This window comes from Musa acuminata, chromosome BXJ2-7 (genome assembly GCF_036884655.1).
Source record: "Musa acuminata AAA Group cultivar baxijiao chromosome BXJ2-7, Cavendish_Baxijiao_AAA, whole genome shotgun sequence".
Lineage (NCBI taxonomy): Eukaryota > Viridiplantae > Streptophyta > Magnoliopsida > Zingiberales > Musaceae > Musa > Musa acuminata.
The window spans coordinates 10,825,199-10,841,045 of record NC_088344.1 but is presented as its reverse complement, the minus strand read 5'-3'; the positions used below and the strand labels follow the sequence as shown (position 1 = coordinate 10,841,045).

General features: G+C 47.9%; 6 protein-coding genes and 1 long non-coding RNA gene across 7 annotated transcripts; 4 read left to right on the top strand and 3 right to left on the bottom strand.

Moving 5' to 3' along the window:
• Positions 1–75: 75 nt before the first annotated feature.
• LOC103991883 (protein trichome birefringence-like 38) lies at positions 76–1,807 on the top strand. Its single transcript, XM_009411422.3, has 5 exons — positions 76–352; positions 435–609; positions 955–1,133; positions 1,253–1,411; positions 1,510–1,807. The coding sequence occupies exons 1-5, from the start codon at positions 114–116 to the stop codon at positions 1,805–1,807; spliced, it is 1,050 nt and encodes a 349-aa protein (XP_009409697.2). The 5' UTR covers positions 76–113.
• Positions 1,808–2,209: 402 nt separating this feature from the next.
• On the top strand, positions 2,210–3,667 carry LOC135617190 (protein trichome birefringence-like 37). The gene is made up of 5 exons (XM_065117178.1): positions 2,210–2,457; positions 2,530–2,701; positions 2,804–2,979; positions 3,077–3,235; positions 3,314–3,667. Exons 1-5 carry the CDS (start codon positions 2,246–2,248, stop codon positions 3,609–3,611), a joined length of 1,017 nt encoding a protein of 338 aa, XP_064973250.1. The 5' UTR covers positions 2,210–2,245; the 3' UTR covers positions 3,612–3,667.
• An 11-nt stretch (positions 3,668–3,678) lies between these two features.
• LOC135617189 (GDSL esterase/lipase At5g45910-like) lies at positions 3,679–5,808 on the bottom strand. The gene is made up of 5 exons (XM_065117177.1): positions 5,410–5,808; positions 5,083–5,298; positions 4,862–5,010; positions 4,505–4,778; positions 3,679–4,043 (listed from the first exon to the last, which is right to left on the bottom strand). Exons 1-5 carry the CDS (start codon positions 5,804–5,806, stop codon positions 3,817–3,819), a joined length of 1,263 nt encoding a protein of 420 aa, XP_064973249.1. The 5' UTR covers positions 5,807–5,808; the 3' UTR covers positions 3,679–3,816.
• A 95-nt stretch (positions 5,809–5,903) lies between these two features.
• Positions 5,904–7,674, bottom strand: LOC103991631 (GDSL esterase/lipase At1g28600). Its single transcript, XM_009411137.3, has 5 exons — positions 7,438–7,674; positions 7,140–7,355; positions 6,899–7,050; positions 6,552–6,828; positions 5,904–6,368 (listed from the first exon to the last, which is right to left on the bottom strand). Exons 1-5 carry the CDS (start codon positions 7,637–7,639, stop codon positions 6,133–6,135), a joined length of 1,083 nt encoding a protein of 360 aa, XP_009409412.2. The 5' UTR covers positions 7,640–7,674; the 3' UTR covers positions 5,904–6,132.
• A 612-nt stretch (positions 7,675–8,286) lies between these two features.
• Positions 8,287–10,690, top strand: LOC135617191 (GDSL esterase/lipase At5g45920-like). The gene is made up of 5 exons (XM_065117180.1): positions 8,287–8,461; positions 8,575–8,802; positions 9,494–9,561; positions 9,800–9,964; positions 10,341–10,690. Exons 1-5 carry the CDS (start codon positions 8,363–8,365, stop codon positions 10,498–10,500), a joined length of 720 nt encoding a protein of 239 aa, XP_064973252.1. The 5' UTR covers positions 8,287–8,362; the 3' UTR covers positions 10,501–10,690.
• A 361-nt stretch (positions 10,691–11,051) lies between these two features.
• LOC135617187 (3'-N-debenzoyl-2'-deoxytaxol N-benzoyltransferase-like) lies at positions 11,052–12,778 on the top strand. Its single transcript, XM_065117176.1, has 2 exons — positions 11,052–12,010; positions 12,114–12,778. Exons 1-2 carry the CDS (start codon positions 11,187–11,189, stop codon positions 12,634–12,636), a joined length of 1,347 nt encoding a protein of 448 aa, XP_064973248.1. The 5' UTR covers positions 11,052–11,186; the 3' UTR covers positions 12,637–12,778.
• A 185-nt stretch (positions 12,779–12,963) lies between these two features.
• LOC135617188 (uncharacterized) lies at positions 12,964–14,718 on the bottom strand. The gene is made up of 2 exons (XR_010488633.1): positions 13,504–14,718; positions 12,964–13,406 (listed from the first exon to the last, which is right to left on the bottom strand). It is a non-coding gene; the product is annotated as an uncharacterized LOC135617188 (long non-coding RNA).
• Between the last annotated feature and the right edge of the window lie 1,129 nt (positions 14,719–15,847).

Sequence of the window (15,847 nt, the reverse complement as noted above, 5' to 3'; positions counted from 1 at the left end):
AGCTTCGGTGCGAGTTCGACTACAAAAGACCCCCCGCCACTATCTTCCATGGCATTCATCGCATTGTTGCACCAATCTCTCCTTCTTGTCGTCCTGTCGCTGTGGGATCCGAGATGGGAACCATGATCGGTGTGATGCTGCTGCTGGTGTTCGTGATGGCCTCGGCGTGGGGCGTGGGAGCCCACTGCGATTTGTACAACGGGAGATGGGTGGAGGACGAGTCGTACCCGCTCTACGATTCGCGGAGTTGCCCCTTCGTTCGCAAGGAGTTCGACTGCCTGCGCTACGGCCGGCCCGACACCAAGTACCTCAAGTTCCGGTGGGAGCCCGCTGGGACATGTGATCTCCCCAGGTTGGTGGCTGATTGCTTTTATGAGCCTTCGTCTTCTCTCTGTTGGCTTGACTTACTTGGGAGATGGCATATCTGCAAACAGGTTTGACGGTGTGAATCTGACGAGGACGTTGGGAGGGAAGAAGGTGATGTTTGTGGGAGACTCATTGACTTTGAATCAGTACCTTTCGTTCCTGTGTTTGCTCCATGCGGCTGTGCCCAACGCCACCCTCTCTTTCTCCTCCGATAATCGCTCCCTCTCTGCAGTAACATTTGAGGTTTCTTCTTCCCCTTCTTCTTGCGGCACGCATCATATCATACCGATTATTAATGATGGTTAGTCCTGTGTGAGTACATGCTAAAACTTTAATCATGAGAACGGGCCATAGGACGAATTGACATGATCCTCATCGATGGCACTTGTCAATCCTGATGAATGAATGATAGGAGGAAGTAGTGGAATGAAATGATAGTATATATAGAGTGGAAGCACTTGATCAGAACCAGCACGGGAGTTGACCTTCGTTGAGTTCATGTATCTTAGTTGCGTTACAGGCCAACACAATTAGCTCATGAATAGAAGAAGTTGCAAGAAAATAGCTAAAGATCAAACATTGTTTCAGGATTACAACGTTACGGTGATGTACTACAAGTCTCATTACTTGGTGGACATCGTGAAAGAGAACATAGGACGTGTCCTAAAGCTGGACTCCGTACAAATTGGTGGATCCATCTGGCTCACCGCCGATGTGCTCATCTTCAACACATGGCACTGGTGGCTATCCACAGGATCCCGTCAAGAGTACGTGACAAGCCAACAACCACCCCTCCCTTCCGTCTCTCTCTCTCTCTCTCTCTCTCTCTCTCATTGTTTTCATGAATTATGCAATGGATACAGATGTTGTCCTGTGGTGAATGCAGGTGGGACTACATGCGAGATGGCCACCGGACAGTGAAGAACATGAACAGGACTGTGGCCTTCTCCAAAGCATTGGCGACCTGGGCAAACTGGGTAGACTCGAGCATCAATTCATCCACTACGCGAGTGTTCTTCCAAGGGATCTCACCAGCCCATTACAAGTAAGAACCATAAATGATGCATTGTATGAGACAGGTCAACTGCACCGTAGATGATTAGTTTGGTAACACTGACCGCTTGTGTTCGTTCGTTGAATCAGAGGAACAGAGTGGGGCAGGAATGGTGGCACCTGTAAAGGAGAAACAGAGCCGTCGAGTCCATCTGCATACTACGGAGGTCCGATTCCAGAAGAAGCCATAGTGAAGCAGCAGCTGAGCAACATGTCGAAGCCTGTGTACCTGTTCGACATTAGCTATCTCTCGCAGCTTCGGAAGGATGCTCATCCATCCAAGTATAATGGCATCAACTTCCGCAACGATTGCAGCCATTGGTGCGTTGGTGGCCTGCCAGACACATGGAACCTGCTCCTGTACGCAGCTCTTGTCCATTCCATATGAGATGATTAATATGTTAACCTTGTAAATGGTAATAACTCATATTGGCTGCAGTACCATAAGTCGTCGTTTCTTAATTAACACAGTCTCATTGGAAGATGATCCTAAATGATGTCAAGGTGACCTCAGTTCCTTTCCTGAAATGCCTGTGTGCCAGAGAAAGGATGTAATCATGCTATGGGAGAAAACACAATGCTACTAACATAGGGTGAGGAATAAAAGTGATCTCCTTAAATCCATCGAAGAAAAAACCACCACCTTTATAGATCCATCAAAGAAAAAGATGATCCTGTGTCATTCATCAACTTAAATCCATCGAAGAAAAACCCACCACCTTAAATGCTGTGAAAGGTATTTGCATGTGTGTAGCTCCTACAGTCAACCCCAGCCTCTCGGATCATATCCTTGTCATGCACCTTCGTCGGATTCAATATCGAAACCATGATCAGTGTTGTTGTGCTGCTGATGCCCTCCATGGCCATGGCCTGCAACGTATTCAACGGGAGTTGGCTCTACGACGAGTCGTACCCGCTCTACGATTCATGGAGTTGCCCCTTCATTCACGGCGACTTCGACTGCCTCCGCTTCGGCCGCCCCGACACATCCTACCTCAAGTTCCGGTGGCAGCCCGCCGGCCCATGCCACCTTCCGAGGTCGGTCCTTTGCTTCTGGTTCCCGGCACGCCGTATAATGTACCAAAAGTGTGTCGAAATGTATGCATGCAGGTTTGATGGTGTGGACTTGATGAAGAGGTTGGAAGGGAAGAAGATAATGTTCGTGGGAGACTCATTGAGTGTGAATCAGTATGATTCGTTGCTGTGTTTGCTTCATGCGGCTTCCCCCAACTCCACCTTCATCAGATCACAACACGACTTCCTCTGGGGAGTCGTTTTTGAGGTAGCAGTGCATGTAGATACAACGTATCATCATCATATATCTTTATATTAAATATGGAAAATAACAAGATGAATAATAGGAACGTAAGATCGAACTTTGCAGGAATACAACGTGACAGTGATGTACTACATGTCGCATTACTTGGTGGACGTGGTGGTGGAGAAGATTGGGCGAGTGCTAAATCTGGACACCATAAGAAGTGGGGCCGACTGGCTCATCGCAGACGTGCTCATATTCAACACGTGGCACTGGTGGCCGGCCACCGGCGTCCATCAACAGTACGTGATGTTACGGCCGACGTCTCCTTCTCCCCTGTTTTGGTGCCAACTCTAAACCATGACGACTGAAACGTAGAAAGCTTGTGCGTGGAAGCAGATGGGACTACGTGCGAGATGGCAACCGGACACTAAAGGACATGGACAGGACTGCGGCCTTCTCCAAAGCAGTGTCGACCTGGGCCAACTGGGTCGACTCAAACGTCAACCCTTCCACCACCCGAGTCTTCTTCCAAGGGATCTCCCCGGTTCACATCGGGTAAGTCAACAGCTAGAGTAACGTGTGCTTGAGACACTGCATCGTTTGACTTGTTGGCTTCGATGATAAAATGGCCAGCGGAGAAGAGTGGGGTGAGAATGGAAGCACCTGTGAAGGACAAACGGAGCCATCGAATCCATCAGCATACTACGCAGGTCCAGTTCCACAGGAAGCCATAGTGAAGAAGCTGTTGAGTAACATGACGAAGCCAGTGTACCTGTTTGACATCAGCTATCTCTCGCAGCTTCGGAAGGATGCTCACCCATCCAAGTATAATGGCGTCAACTCTACGAATGATTGCAGCCATTGGTGTATTGCTGGCCTACCCGATACCTGGAACCAGCTACTGTATGCAGCTCTTATCCATCGTATATGAGACGATTAATGAGTTACTAAATGGTAGGTGTTCCTGCCAAGACTACATCATCATGGGTTGCCTCCCATGAAAACAGAGCATGTATCATTTCAACCTGGCTATTACAAGCTCTGCAAAGAGACTCTTTCCAGATCATAATGCAGTCGTTGGGATTACAACGTTTATGTTGGTAGATACAGCTTCACGAGACAGTGGCCTTTGACTCTTAACTCCACTGCATGATGGATGGTTTAGCGTAGGGGCCTCGAAGCCAACCGTCGGCGATGAGGCTATAAGCAGTTTCCGTCAAGTGACTGCCATCCCAGCTGACGTAGGTTGAGGGATCCTTGCACACGCTTGAGCCTGGCTTGGCGCACACCTTGTCGAGGTTGACGTTGTACTTGCTGCTCCCGCCCGCCCCACAGCACGCCTTCAGAGCTCCACCAGTAAAGCCTGTAAATAACAGTAGATGCAGCTGAATTCGCAGTGCAAAAGAAAGATGCAGCTGGTGGTGACATAGATCGACCACCAATTGTGCATTTTTTAATGCCCTTCTATTGAGATTTCTTATGCCTTCCGGTCTGCGAATTATTCATGATGTCCTCTTCCTGCGAGAACCCTTGCGATGGGCATCATGGGAATCTGCTTTACATGCATGATGATGAGTGTCTTCTTCCCCAGAAATATGATCATGTAATAATTGAACTTTGTGAAAATGAAATGAGTTGGCTCAACTTTTGAAGGAGACGAAGGTGAAGAGAACAAAAAAGCAGCAGTGGTTGGAGTCACTTTTGCATGCAAAAGTGATGCTTCTCCAACCTGGAGCTGACATAGACGACGGGACCATTCAATGTCCTTAGACCTCTGACGAGAAGATATATCATGTAGCCAACATCACATAAAGGAAGACTCACCATATTTTGTAGGATTAGATGCAAACCGGAGGGTCGGGCTATAGTAATCTCCGTATCTGATCCTTGTCCAAGAATACTTCCTCTGAAGACCATAGATGACTCGTTGGAGGAAAGAATTATGGTGCTCTGCGAAATCGTTATACTTCCTCAGGCATCCGATGTCAGTGTAGTCATTTTTGTTGGAGCTGCCATACAATGTCAAGTAAAGGGGAAAGCATCCGATCGGTAGCATCCCGGGCACCACTATATCAACTGCACCATGGCCAATCAACCTCTGCATTGTCAAGAGTTTGGATGATTCGTTACACTGACAGACACCACACCAACAGGAAGAAGATTGTCTTGGCCAAATCAAACCTCGACACCCAATTTAATGGCACGCATGACTTTGGGCACGTACGAGTTCACTTCTGCCATGCTTCTGCCGGCGAAGATTGCGGTGTTGTAGTCGTTGCCTCCGAACTCTCCAACTATAAAAAGAGACCTGCTGAGGTAGGCCTTGCAGGCTGCAAGCAGTTTGATGGAGTCTTTTAGTTCTCACCGCGGATGTAGCTTGAATCAGAAACACGTTGACGCACCTTGGGTGGAGCTGCAAAGTGAAGGCATCATCTTCTCAAACGACCTGACTTGGCTGCTCAAGGAGGAATTGACCCAGAGTTTGCTACCGAGTCCCCGGCGGTTGAAGAAGCCGAAGTCCAGCGCAGTGGCGGCTGTGTAGGCGAAGTTCGCGCCTCGCCGGAAGTTTTTGCCCTTTGCTGCCGACGGCGGAAGCAATGGCAGCCCCACCTCCTCAGCTACCGAATCACGAATACACAAGTCGTTGTAGATAACTCTTGCATCATGGCGTGCAAATTCAGAGAGAGAGAGAGAGAGAGAGAGAGAGAGAGAGAGAGACCATCACGTACCAATGAAGTCGATGACCAGCCGGCCATTGGAGCAGCGGCCAGTGGGGCGGCGGAAGAAGGTCATGCCGTAGGGCAGGCCAGCGACGCGGACATTTCCGGTGTCGGAGAGCGAGTCGCCGAAGCTAAAGATGGCGTCGTAGTGCAGAGAACGGGAGGGACAGAAAGAGGATGAGAGAATGAGGAGGAACAAAGTTAAGAGCCCCATGGATGGAGGTGCGGAAGGCGAAGCCATGTGATGTTCTTCGAGCTTGTGCCGTGTCGCACTGCCTTTTATGACTCCACTTTGTTCTTTACTTGTGGGCTCTTCCTCCCTAGTGTTGCAGCAGTTGCATGTGAAAGGCTTGACGATCGAGTCGACCATGTCTGTGTGACCTTTAGGTGGTTGTCCAGTGAACATTAATAAGGAGGTTCACATGCTTTTACTGTGACACGAGGAGCAGAGAAGACTGCTACTATCAGCGACTGATTCGCTGTCATTTATATATCTTCTTTTGATGGCTATAGAACAGTGGATGAGACACTGTAGATTTGTAGGATTTTGCACAAGTGGACGAGACATTTATCTTCTACTTTGGCACTAACTTAATTCATGCTGCAAGTACATCTTTTTTCGTATATCATCTCCCACAAACATCTATTGTGACTATAATTTCAAGCATGGGGTGCCTCTCTTCCAGCATCGATGAACGTTTCTTCTCCAATCTGTTCGACGAAATGGCAGTCTTAATGAGGGTTGATGAAGCTCAAAATGGGTGGATTAACGTAGGGGCCATGCAGCCAACCGTGGGCGATGATGCGGTGCGCGGCTTCCGTCATATGGATCCCGTCCCAACTCACATGCGTGGTTGGGTCTGGACACACGCTCGACCCATTCTGATCGCACTTGGCGCGCAGATTGAAGTTGTACCTGCCCATTCCCGCAGCTCCACAACAGGTTCTCAAGGCTCCATCTTTGAATCCTGCGAAGTTACAGGGTTTGAAATCACCTTATCTGGTGCGGATCGTATTTTGATTGAAAACTACTTTCAAACGCAGCCATAATCTTGTCCGTCAAATCTATATCTTAAGTTTCGGATAGATGTATGGTCGAGATCCTTAAGGGAAGTAAGTACGACATGGCTGGTTGAGAAGAGGAGACTCACCATATTTGAGAGGATTCAAAGCGAAGTCGAAGACCTGGGCGTAGTAGTCGGCGTAGCGGATCGACACGGCCGGGTACTTGTGGCGGAGCCTGTTGAGCTGCCGGAGGAGAAGCGCGTTGTGGTACCAGGACAAGGCGTTGAACTTCCTCGCGCACCCTGACCTGGGGCCGTAATCTTCCGGATTGGAGGAGCTGTAAAGCGTGAGGTACAGCGGGAAGCAGCCCACCGGCAGCACCGACGGCACGATGAGATCCACCGCGCCGAGGCCGATTAATCTCTGTACATATCGACACAGGGATTCTTAGACCCACCGATTCAAGATACAGAACACTTCTTTCCCAACTCACCTCAACACCCTCCGCAATTGCCTGGGTGATTCGGGGCACGAAGGTGCTTCTCACTTCCGATACCGGCAGGCCGCCGAAGATCCCGGTGTTGTAGTCGTTCCCGCCAAACTCGCCGAAGACTACAAGAGATTTGCTCAAGAAAGCCTTGCAATCTGCATCCCAAACAATTTCATGGTGGGTTGATGAACACATGTATGATGATGACGATGAAATCGGGACACGACATCGCGTCACATGAGACCTTGCGGCGTGCCGCAGACGGAAGGAAGCAGCTTCTCGAACCGATCCACCTGTTGGTGGACGGAGGCGTTCACCCAGAGGCCCTTGCTGAGGCGTCGCTCGTGGTAGAACTCAAACGGAAGCGCCGGCGCCGCGATGAAGGCGAAGTTTACCCCCCGGTGGAAGCTCACGTTCCTGGCGGTGTTCGGCGGCAGGTGCGGCAGTCCGATCCCCTCAGCTACGACAAGCAGAGTGCAAGATTAGGAACAAGCAATTCGTACGTAGAAATAGCGGAAAAGGGTGGAGAGACAGACGAATACCGATGAAGTCGATGACAAGGCGGCCATCGGAGGCGCGGCCGGTGGCGCGGCCGAAATAGGTCATGCCGTAGGGCAGGCTGGAGATGACGACGTTGCCGGTGTCGGATAGCGAGTCGCCGAAGTTGAACAGGGCATTGTAGCGTTGGGAGAAGGAGATGTCGAAATATGAGGTGAGGACGAAGAAGAGTACTAGGAGCTCCATCGTTCGAGGGAGGCAGACGAAGGCAAGCGTTGACAGTTCTTTTTGCTTGTCCCACTTTGTAAGTTGAGACTGCCATCATATATTGGCTGCTTAACGTGACATTTACGCTTCAACAGTTGACATTTGCATTCCTTGCGTCACTCCCTTAATAAGACTCGTTTGACTACGTCTTCCGTTTTGTTTTATCGCCACTACAAGGTGTGATGCAAGTAACAATTTCTACGGTGGACGACGCTTGCAGATAGAGAGATACATCAGAGGATAGGCAACAATTCGGTACTAATAATGTCTAATTCACTCTGTCGTTGTTGCTGTCGTGGTGTACTGTACGATCAATTTATCGCGTCCATCAGGGCTCCGACTCTCGTGATGAGAGCTTTCTACGGACCTGATCGCGTAGCAACGGTGTTGCATCCAGACCGTATTCCGACTGCCCCACGTGTCGTGTCGTGCTTCTACTTCTCCCATGATGAGATTGGACGGCTCCCGCAGCTTCCCCATAAAACGAACCGACGGTAGTGATCATCCAATAATATGGTGGGGCCATCCCCATTGTACGGACGCCTCCAACCTTAAAGATCTACCTCCAATCAATATGACTGACTGGGTCAAGAAGGAACATGACAAAAGGGTGGGTGTCACTGAAGTCGCGAGGGATAGCGTCTTTGACGTTCTTGCTCTTCTGCTTCAGCCGAGCGGATCAGGGAGTACAGAGGGAGAGAGATGCGTCCGAAGCTGGTGCTCTTCGGCGACTCCATCACCGAGGAGTCCTTTGGGGAGGGCGGGTGGGGAGCCGCTCTCGCCCACCGCTTCTCCCGCAAGGTAAGCACAATCGCGACAACCTCGCTTTACTGGTCGATCGCCTCTGGTTTTGTTTTGGTCCATGGTTTCTGCGTGTGATCCGATGGCCGATCCATCGATCGGATGGGACGCAGGCGGACGTGGTGCTGCGCGGGTACAGTGGCTACAACACGCGGTGGGCGCTCAAAGTGGTGGGACGAGCCATGGAGGGGGTCTGCCCCGATGGCGTCGCCCCGCCGGCGGCGGCGACCGTCTTCTTCGGGGCCAACGACGCGACGCTCCCCGACCGCTGCAGCGGCTTCCAGCACGTGCCGTTACCCGAGTACCAGACCAACCTCCGCGCCATCTGCGCCTATCTCAGGGTATGTGCGTTGTCTCATCACGGCAAATACTAATGTTGGGCAGACACGGGGTTATCCTCTTCCCTTTGCTTGCCTTTGAGTTCGAGCGATCAAACAGCTGCATCCTCCTCCTCTTCCCGAGAACAGTAATGAAACTCCAATTGCTTGTTTTATTATTTGTATTAGTTTAGATTCCCATGCACACTTCAACCACTTACTCTGTGGGCATCATTCATTTTTAATAGGCTTTGTAGTATGTGTAATTTCAGATGTTTTGGGTTGATATGGCCATACAAAATGATCTACCATGCATCAGTTTGGCTCAAGCATTAAGAGAAGAAGAAAAGGCAAAGAAGTGGAATCCAGTCGTCAGAGCCCTGGAATTATTATTTTTATTTGTTTTGCTGACTCTTGTTTACATAAATTTTCCTACATCTGACAATCACTACCTGCAAGACTCAATCGACTCACAATTCCAAATGAATCAAACCTTTAAGAATCACCAAAGTAGCCATTTTTTTCTAGCCTTCTGTTTGGGTGTCACAAAATGCAATCATGATCGCTGTTTACCAAAAAGCCTAATAGAATCGAAGATACACAATGTCTAATGTTCTTACAAATTTCATAATCTCCTGGCTTTGGTAGGCTTGTTGATATTTCAATGAATCCACTTTTTCTAATTGTTTGGTCCTTTGGTCTGTGTTTGATACAGGAAAGGTGGTCATCAACTGTTATAATCCTCATTACGCCACCTCCAATTGATGAAGATGGGCGTCTCCAGTAAGTGGATTATTTCCTCCAAAGTGTTACCAGAAATTATCTTGTCAGCTATTGTTGCAATTTCTATTAGATGTGCTCCATTGGTCTCTTTGTTAAACTTGTCCCTGTGATATCCAGTGATAGAAAGGGAATGATCAACAAGGCGTGTCTGTGATTTCACATAATTAGCTATATCTAAGTTTTCAAGTGAAGATAGAACTGTGGTACCGTCTACTTGACTTAGTTTTGTGCCATTTAGGGATACTAGTGGAGACAACAGCTCAGGTCTGCCTGAGAGGACCAATGAGTCTGCTGGTGCTTATGCAAAGGCATGTGTAGCCGTTGCTAATGAATTGGGGCTCCCAGTGATAGATATCTGGTCAAAAATGCTGCAATTTCCAGACTGGAAGAAATCCTTTCTAAGGTAAACATGTTTCAAACTACAAGTTCATCTAAAGACATGCTCTCCTGTACAATTTGACCAATAATTTCCCTCTATTTTCCATTGATATTCTGCTTATGACATTCTCTCATGTTTCCACTTGTCCAGCATGTAATGTAGATTTGAGTTCCAATTTAGTTAGGGTTTATTTGCAGCGCAAGTGAAGTTTTGTGCAGCTTTTTTGGATGATGCTCTTGATCCTTAATAACTAGATCTGGTCAAAATCACAATATCCACTTGTTTGGATCTGCCTAAAAACATCATAGGCTGCTTCTCTGCTGGTCTGATTTTAAAAGTGATAAATCTAGAGAATCGGTGTCATGCCACAGCTATATATGATAGCTTCTTGTGATATCAGGGATGGCTTGCACTTCACTGCTAGTGGTAACAGTGTTTTGTTTGAGGAGGTGGTGAAGAAGCTTGGTGATGAAGGTCTGAGCCTGGAGGCCGTGCCTGTTGATCTGCCAGACCTTCTTGACATGGATCCCAATGATCCTTTGAAGTCATTTTGTGACTGAGGCTTGCTGTTGCTGCCGCCACCCATTTAAGCCTCTTTATCCATGCAACACAGTGAGTTGTGCCTGAGAATGAAGGATTTCACATGTATTATTAGCCAAGGGAAGCAACAATTGATATGATAATGTATCTTTTAATTGCTCTTGTGGATTATGAGATTAAGATGAAATTTGAATTGAGACTCTTTTATGATTTCTGGATGTATTTATTTTTTTGCCCATGCAAAACATGCATACACTTCCATGCTGTTGTTACAAATGCAGTCTTAGGTTGATTATTGCGAAATGTAGTGACTTTGGTCGAAACGTCATCTTCTCCGATAATTCATCAGGATTAATTATATATTATCTTATAATTAATTATCTTTAGTATCATAATTTTTATATTTAAAAGATTATATTAGGATCTTTATATTTATAAAAGTAAAATATTTAATCTCGTTTTTTTTCGTATATCGTCAATTTTTTTATGAAAAAATCATAACTCTTCTATTTATCACTGATTAAATATTTTATTTTATTAAGTATAAAGCCCGTTTCGCCACTTCACTTACCATCGTTGTTGGCTCTCCAGTATCCACTTGGACAGCTTCAAGCCCCAACGCATCCACCCAACTCCGCCAAACCTTCGCTTTTGAGCTTCGCTCCCGAGGCTAAACACGGGCGAACTCCACGAGAAAGAGGAGAGTATGGTGGAAGTTCAGATCTTGGCCACCACCCTCGTCTACCCTTCCTCGCCCTTCCCTTCCTGCCACCAACCCCTCCCCCTCTCCCACCTCGACACGGACCGCATCCTCCACCTTCCGTTCCGCACCCTCCGCCTCTACGCCCCTTCTCCCTCTCCCTCCGCCGCAGACCCTGCCGACATCGTCGCCGCCGCACTCTCCGCCGCCCTCCCTCTCTTCTTTCCCCTTGCTGCCTCCCTCTTCCGCCGCCCCTCCGACAACCGCCACGAGGTCAGGCCTCCCGCGACGGGCATCCCTTTCACCCGCGCCGCCTCGCCGCTCACCCTCGCCGAGCTAAGCGCCCGGCCCGGATCGCCCCTCCTCGACCGGTTCGCGCCCGATCCAGCCCCCGGCGAGGCGCTAGCCCACCCGCTCGCGATACAGGTCACTCGGCTCGCGTGCGGTGGGTTCGCCCTCGGCGCGTGCGTCCACCTCGCCCTCTGCGACGGCGCCGGGTTCACGCAGTTCCTAAGCGCGGTGGCGGGCTTCGCGCGCGGGGCTGAGCGGCCGGCCGTGGAGCCTGTTTGGGAGCGGGCCGAGCTGCTGGGGCCGAGGAGTCCGGCTCGGGTGGAGGTGCCTCTGTTCCGCCACGTCCTGGGGTTCGACGGCGACGTGGCCCGCTCCGGACCGTACGCCGTGGTGGAAGCGAGCATCGAGGGTCCGCTGGTGAGGGAGTGCTTCCATGTGAGCGAGGCGTGCATGGAGCGACTCAGGAACCGGCTCGCGGAGGATGCCGGTTCTAGCTGCACCACGTTCGAAGCTTTGAGTGCTTACATATGGCGCGCCAGGTACGTCCGCTTCTTCTTCTTCTTCTTCTTCTTCTTCAGAGGTTTCACTCTGTTGGAATGGTGCAAATGGGAACCTTCTGCTATGAGAATCCTGTTAATACAGGATCAAAGCTTCAGGAACTCCCCAGGACGAGGTCGTGAAATTGGTGTACTCCATGAACATAAGGAGGCTACTTAAACCGGCACCGGCACTTCCCGCGGGGTATTGGGGCAATGTCTGCGTCCCGGTGTACGTCCATCTGAGCGTCAGAGAACTAATGGAGCAACCACTGTGGGAGACGGCAAGGTCGATCAAGACGAGCAAGCAGAGTGTGATGGATGAGTACGTGAGGTCCTACATCGACTTCCAACAACTCCATTACGCCGAGGGGATCACAGCCGGGAAGCGGGTGAGCGCCTTCACGGATTGGAGGCATTTGGGCCACTCCGACATCGATTTCGGGTGGGGTGGTCCGGTGAGCGTGATGCCGCTCTCCTGGAGGTTGCTTGGCAGCTTAGAGCCTTGTTTTCTCTTGCCTAATGGCGCAGATGAGGTGGAGAAGAAGAATGGATTCAAGGTGCTGATTTCTTTGCCCGAGAAGGTGATGCAAAGCTTCAGAGCGGACATGAAGATATTTGCGAGCTAATTCCATTGGAGATATCATGCTGAGTGTAGTACTGTTATGATTTGATGTACTGACTATTTGATCATCCTGATTCAGCTCCTGTAGTCCCATTAAGTTCACTAGCACATTGAAGCTGGAAGAATCCAATTCAGTCATTCATGAATGCCATGGTAGATTCAAATCTAAATACTATATACTTAATCGACAAAGTAACAGTTCACGTCAACCACATATCATTTTATTATGTTTCATCTCAACATGTCAGGGTTGCTAGTAAGTTAGTGAGAAAAGCATACATGCAATTGTATCTGATTGCCAATACTCATTCTTACATCTGACAGGAAGATAAAAATAAAATTAGCCTGCTTATTTATTGATTAGCTTCCCAGCTTTAAGAATTTTAAGACAAGGAACAACTTCACTGGCCACATTATTGACAACTTCCATAAATTTTCCCTTGAATGAGAACATAAGAATACTGCAGACAGATTCAGAAAGCCATTGAGATATTTACAATTAATACTACAGTTCTATTTACTGCTTTGTCATCATAATGGAATTTGAGTAGCTGGAACCAAAGAATTCCCATTGGTAAAACCTGGGATCTATAGTTTAGAAATTTGCTCGATGAAAGAAGGCGGCCTCCGATAAACAACTGATGCAACACGAATTAGAATTCCAGCAGTCAGACCCCATATCACAAATTTCTTATTTCCTGCTATGTAATCAAAGTAATGAACCAGATAGTTGACTCCCATCCAGTCTCTTTCCTCTGACCTCCGGTTCTCATCCTGCAAATACAACGAGTAGGACCCTTAAAAACAAATATTTAAATCAAGAATGGTGTATTGACAACTACGACAAAATAATAAAATAAAATAAAGATACCTTCAAGAACATCTCCAGAGGCACATCGAATATTTCATCCACCTCAGAGGTGTTTGCGGCCGGTCTGAATGCCTGCTTGTTTGGAAGTATGCTGATTACAGGGGCGACTCTCAGAAGATGCTGTGATGTCCAAAGCAATTAAAAGGAGTTGGGTCACTAGTATGGCGAATACAGGGACGAGTCTCAAAAGATGCTGCAATGTCTAAGGCAATTAAAGGGAGTTTGGTTGCTGCAAGAAGCTGAAGTTACAGACACTTCTTCATGTTTAATAGATGAACCCAGGATAAAGTAACAAGCATGGACAACTTATTACTCCCTAAGATCCAAGCCACAACCTCTAGGCAATTGATTGCTTAGCGGGAGCACAAACTTGCATTTAGTTGATCTGATCTTATTCAAACACAAAAGTGCTAATACTTTGGCACATCTTTATATTTTTGTGGTACTTGCAGTCGAGATGTATATCATGTATCCTGTACATGATCCACTTGAAAAATGCACATCAAATAATTATCATTAATGGTATGTGTATTATGCTTGTTGATGGTACAAAGTGTATCAGAGAATAAAGCTTTGGAAAACCTCACTAGCAAAATAAGGATCCTATTCCAATCAGAAACATCAGCAATAGAATCTATTGCTTGAGGTAGCCACTTCTTTTTTTCCTCCAAAGCTCCTGAACTACATAGTGAATGATTGAATTTATGTAACATCGGGTGAGGAGATCATTCAAATGAGGAATAATGTTTATGTGTAGCTTTTGTCTCTTATATTATTGGACCCATGTATCATCCAATTGATTTGCCATCAACCAGTCAATTTAAGTAGATAAAGAAATAGATTATGTGCAGTATATAGTTCCCCTGCAACATCCTTCCCCCAACAACAGATTACTGAAGTAAGAACAACCCAGAAAGCTCAGCAACAAATGCAACTTATAAGTATTCAATTACTAAAGATTTAGGAGCTTACTATTTAGAGCCGCTTTCTTACTATTCACAACCTTATTACTATTCATAATCCCTTTAAAAATTAATAAAATAATATATCATTATTTACAACCGCTTTAATTTTGTTTTTGCCCTCATCTTTTTCTTTTCTTCCTTCTCCACAGCTCCTGCCTGCGCACCCTAAAGTATCATTTGCAAAGGCCCCGAACATAACATCTTCAAGGTTATTGCAACTGACTTAGAAAATTATTTCTTCTTAGTTATTACAGAATGTACGTAACCCTAGAAATATTAAATCATTATAACAAATGTTAAAAAGTATTTCTCACTTCCTCCTCTTCGATCTTCAATTTGTCTCATTTCATCATCCGTCTTTTTCTCATCATTTTATGACACCCTTGGCGAATAAGAGGATGAGGAGAAGAATAAGGAAAAAAAAAGAGATTATAGGCGAGGAGTGAAAAGATTTTATTATAATTAAGTTATAAATTAAGGAGATATATATGTCTATTGATGAACGGATACCTTAGGAATATTCAAATTTCTTAACGTAGGGTTGTAAATAACAAAAAAAAAGGGATTGTAAATAGTAATATTCACGATTTAAAGTATGCAGTCATAATAATTTTCAAGTGCTCCTACCCCCTGTTGCCTGCTCAATTTCAGCATCAGATCTGATAAGGGTAAAAATGGCTCGGCTGTCCTGCCCTACCAGGTGAACGCACTGCCCAAGGAAGCAAGCTTTAATGCCGACCTGATGGGAGCACGTCAACCGAGGCTCGCCCATACCCTGCGGCAGCTCGGTCCTCCACGCAGCCCTAGTGGCCATGTCAGACGCCACGCGGGGCACTGTCCTGCCCCTGCAAGCAGCCACATCAGGTAACATCAAACTCATCTATAAATACCCCCAAGTTCTAAATGAGAGGGGGCGCCTGGACTGGAGAGGAACTCACTCAGACACAAAACACTCAGAGGCTCTTCTTCTGCCTCATCCACAATCCCCTCCGCGTCCTTCTCTAATTTGATCGTCGGAGGGGTCGGGCCGAGCTCCCGGCCCGACCTGTGTGCAGGTGCGAGACGGTGTCGCCTCTTCCCGAAGCTGCGGCGGAGCTGCCTCCCGACCCGAACCGCCGACCCGACCTGCCGAACCGACCTCCCGACCCGAGCCACCGTGAGCGGTTGCCGGGAGACCAAAGGGGGCGTCGCCAGAGATCCCCGACATCCGGACCCCTAAACCAGCCGCGTCGGCCCCAAGGCCACGGCTAAAAAAGTTACTTTCCGTAACAGATTGGCGCTAGAAGGAGGGCCCGAATGTCGAGGGATCCTCAGATTGATCTCGACGCACTCCCTGCCAACACGGATCTGCTTTCGCCCGAGGGCGCTCCGAGCGTCCC

Coding starts and splice junctions, on each gene's coding strand:
- LOC103991883 (XM_009411422.3), top strand. CDS start 114: ATGGGAACCATGATCGGTGTGATGCTGCTGCTGGTGTTCGTGATGGCC. Junction 610..954: donor TCTCTGCAGTAACATTTGAG/GTTTCTTCTTCC, acceptor ACATTGTTTCAG/GATTACAACGTTACGGTGAT. Junction 1,134..1,252: donor TCCACAGGATCCCGTCAAGA/GTACGTGACAAG, acceptor TGGTGAATGCAG/GTGGGACTACATGCGAGATG.
- LOC135617190 (XM_065117178.1), top strand. CDS start 2,246: ATGATCAGTGTTGTTGTGCTGCTGATGCCCTCCATGGCCATGGCCTGC. Junction 2,458..2,529: donor GGCCCATGCCACCTTCCGAG/GTCGGTCCTTTG, acceptor GTATGCATGCAG/GTTTGATGGTGTGGACTTGA. Junction 2,980..3,076: donor GCCACCGGCGTCCATCAACA/GTACGTGATGTT, acceptor GCGTGGAAGCAG/ATGGGACTACGTGCGAGATG.
- LOC135617189 (XM_065117177.1), bottom strand. CDS start 5,806: ATGTTCACTGGACAACCACCTAAAGGTCACACAGACATGGTCGACTCG. Junction 5,011..5,082: donor ACTTTGCAGCTCCACCCAAG/GTGCGTCAACGT, acceptor AACTGCTTGCAG/CCTGCAAGGCCTACCTCAGC. Junction 4,044..4,504: donor ATCTAATCCTACAAAATATG/GTGAGTCTTCCT, acceptor TGTTATTTACAG/GCTTTACTGGTGGAGCTCTG.
- LOC103991631 (XM_009411137.3), bottom strand. CDS start 7,639: ATGGAGCTCCTAGTACTCTTCTTCGTCCTCACCTCATATTTCGACATC. Junction 7,356..7,437: donor CCTTGTCATCGACTTCATCG/GTATTCGTCTGT, acceptor TGCTTGTCGTAG/CTGAGGGGATCGGACTGCCG. Junction 6,829..6,898: donor CAATTGCGGAGGGTGTTGAG/GTGAGTTGGGAA, acceptor CGATATGTACAG/AGATTAATCGGCCTCGGCGC.
- LOC135617191 (XM_065117180.1), top strand. CDS start 8,363: ATGCGTCCGAAGCTGGTGCTCTTCGGCGACTCCATCACCGAGGAGTCC. Junction 8,462..8,574: donor CCCACCGCTTCTCCCGCAAG/GTAAGCACAATC, acceptor GATGGGACGCAG/GCGGACGTGGTGCTGCGCGG. Junction 9,965..10,340: donor TGGAAGAAATCCTTTCTAAG/GTAAACATGTTT, acceptor TTGTGATATCAG/GGATGGCTTGCACTTCACTG.
- LOC135617187 (XM_065117176.1), top strand. CDS start 11,187: ATGGTGGAAGTTCAGATCTTGGCCACCACCCTCGTCTACCCTTCCTCG. Junction 12,011..12,113: donor GCTTACATATGGCGCGCCAG/GTACGTCCGCTT, acceptor CTGTTAATACAG/GATCAAAGCTTCAGGAACTC.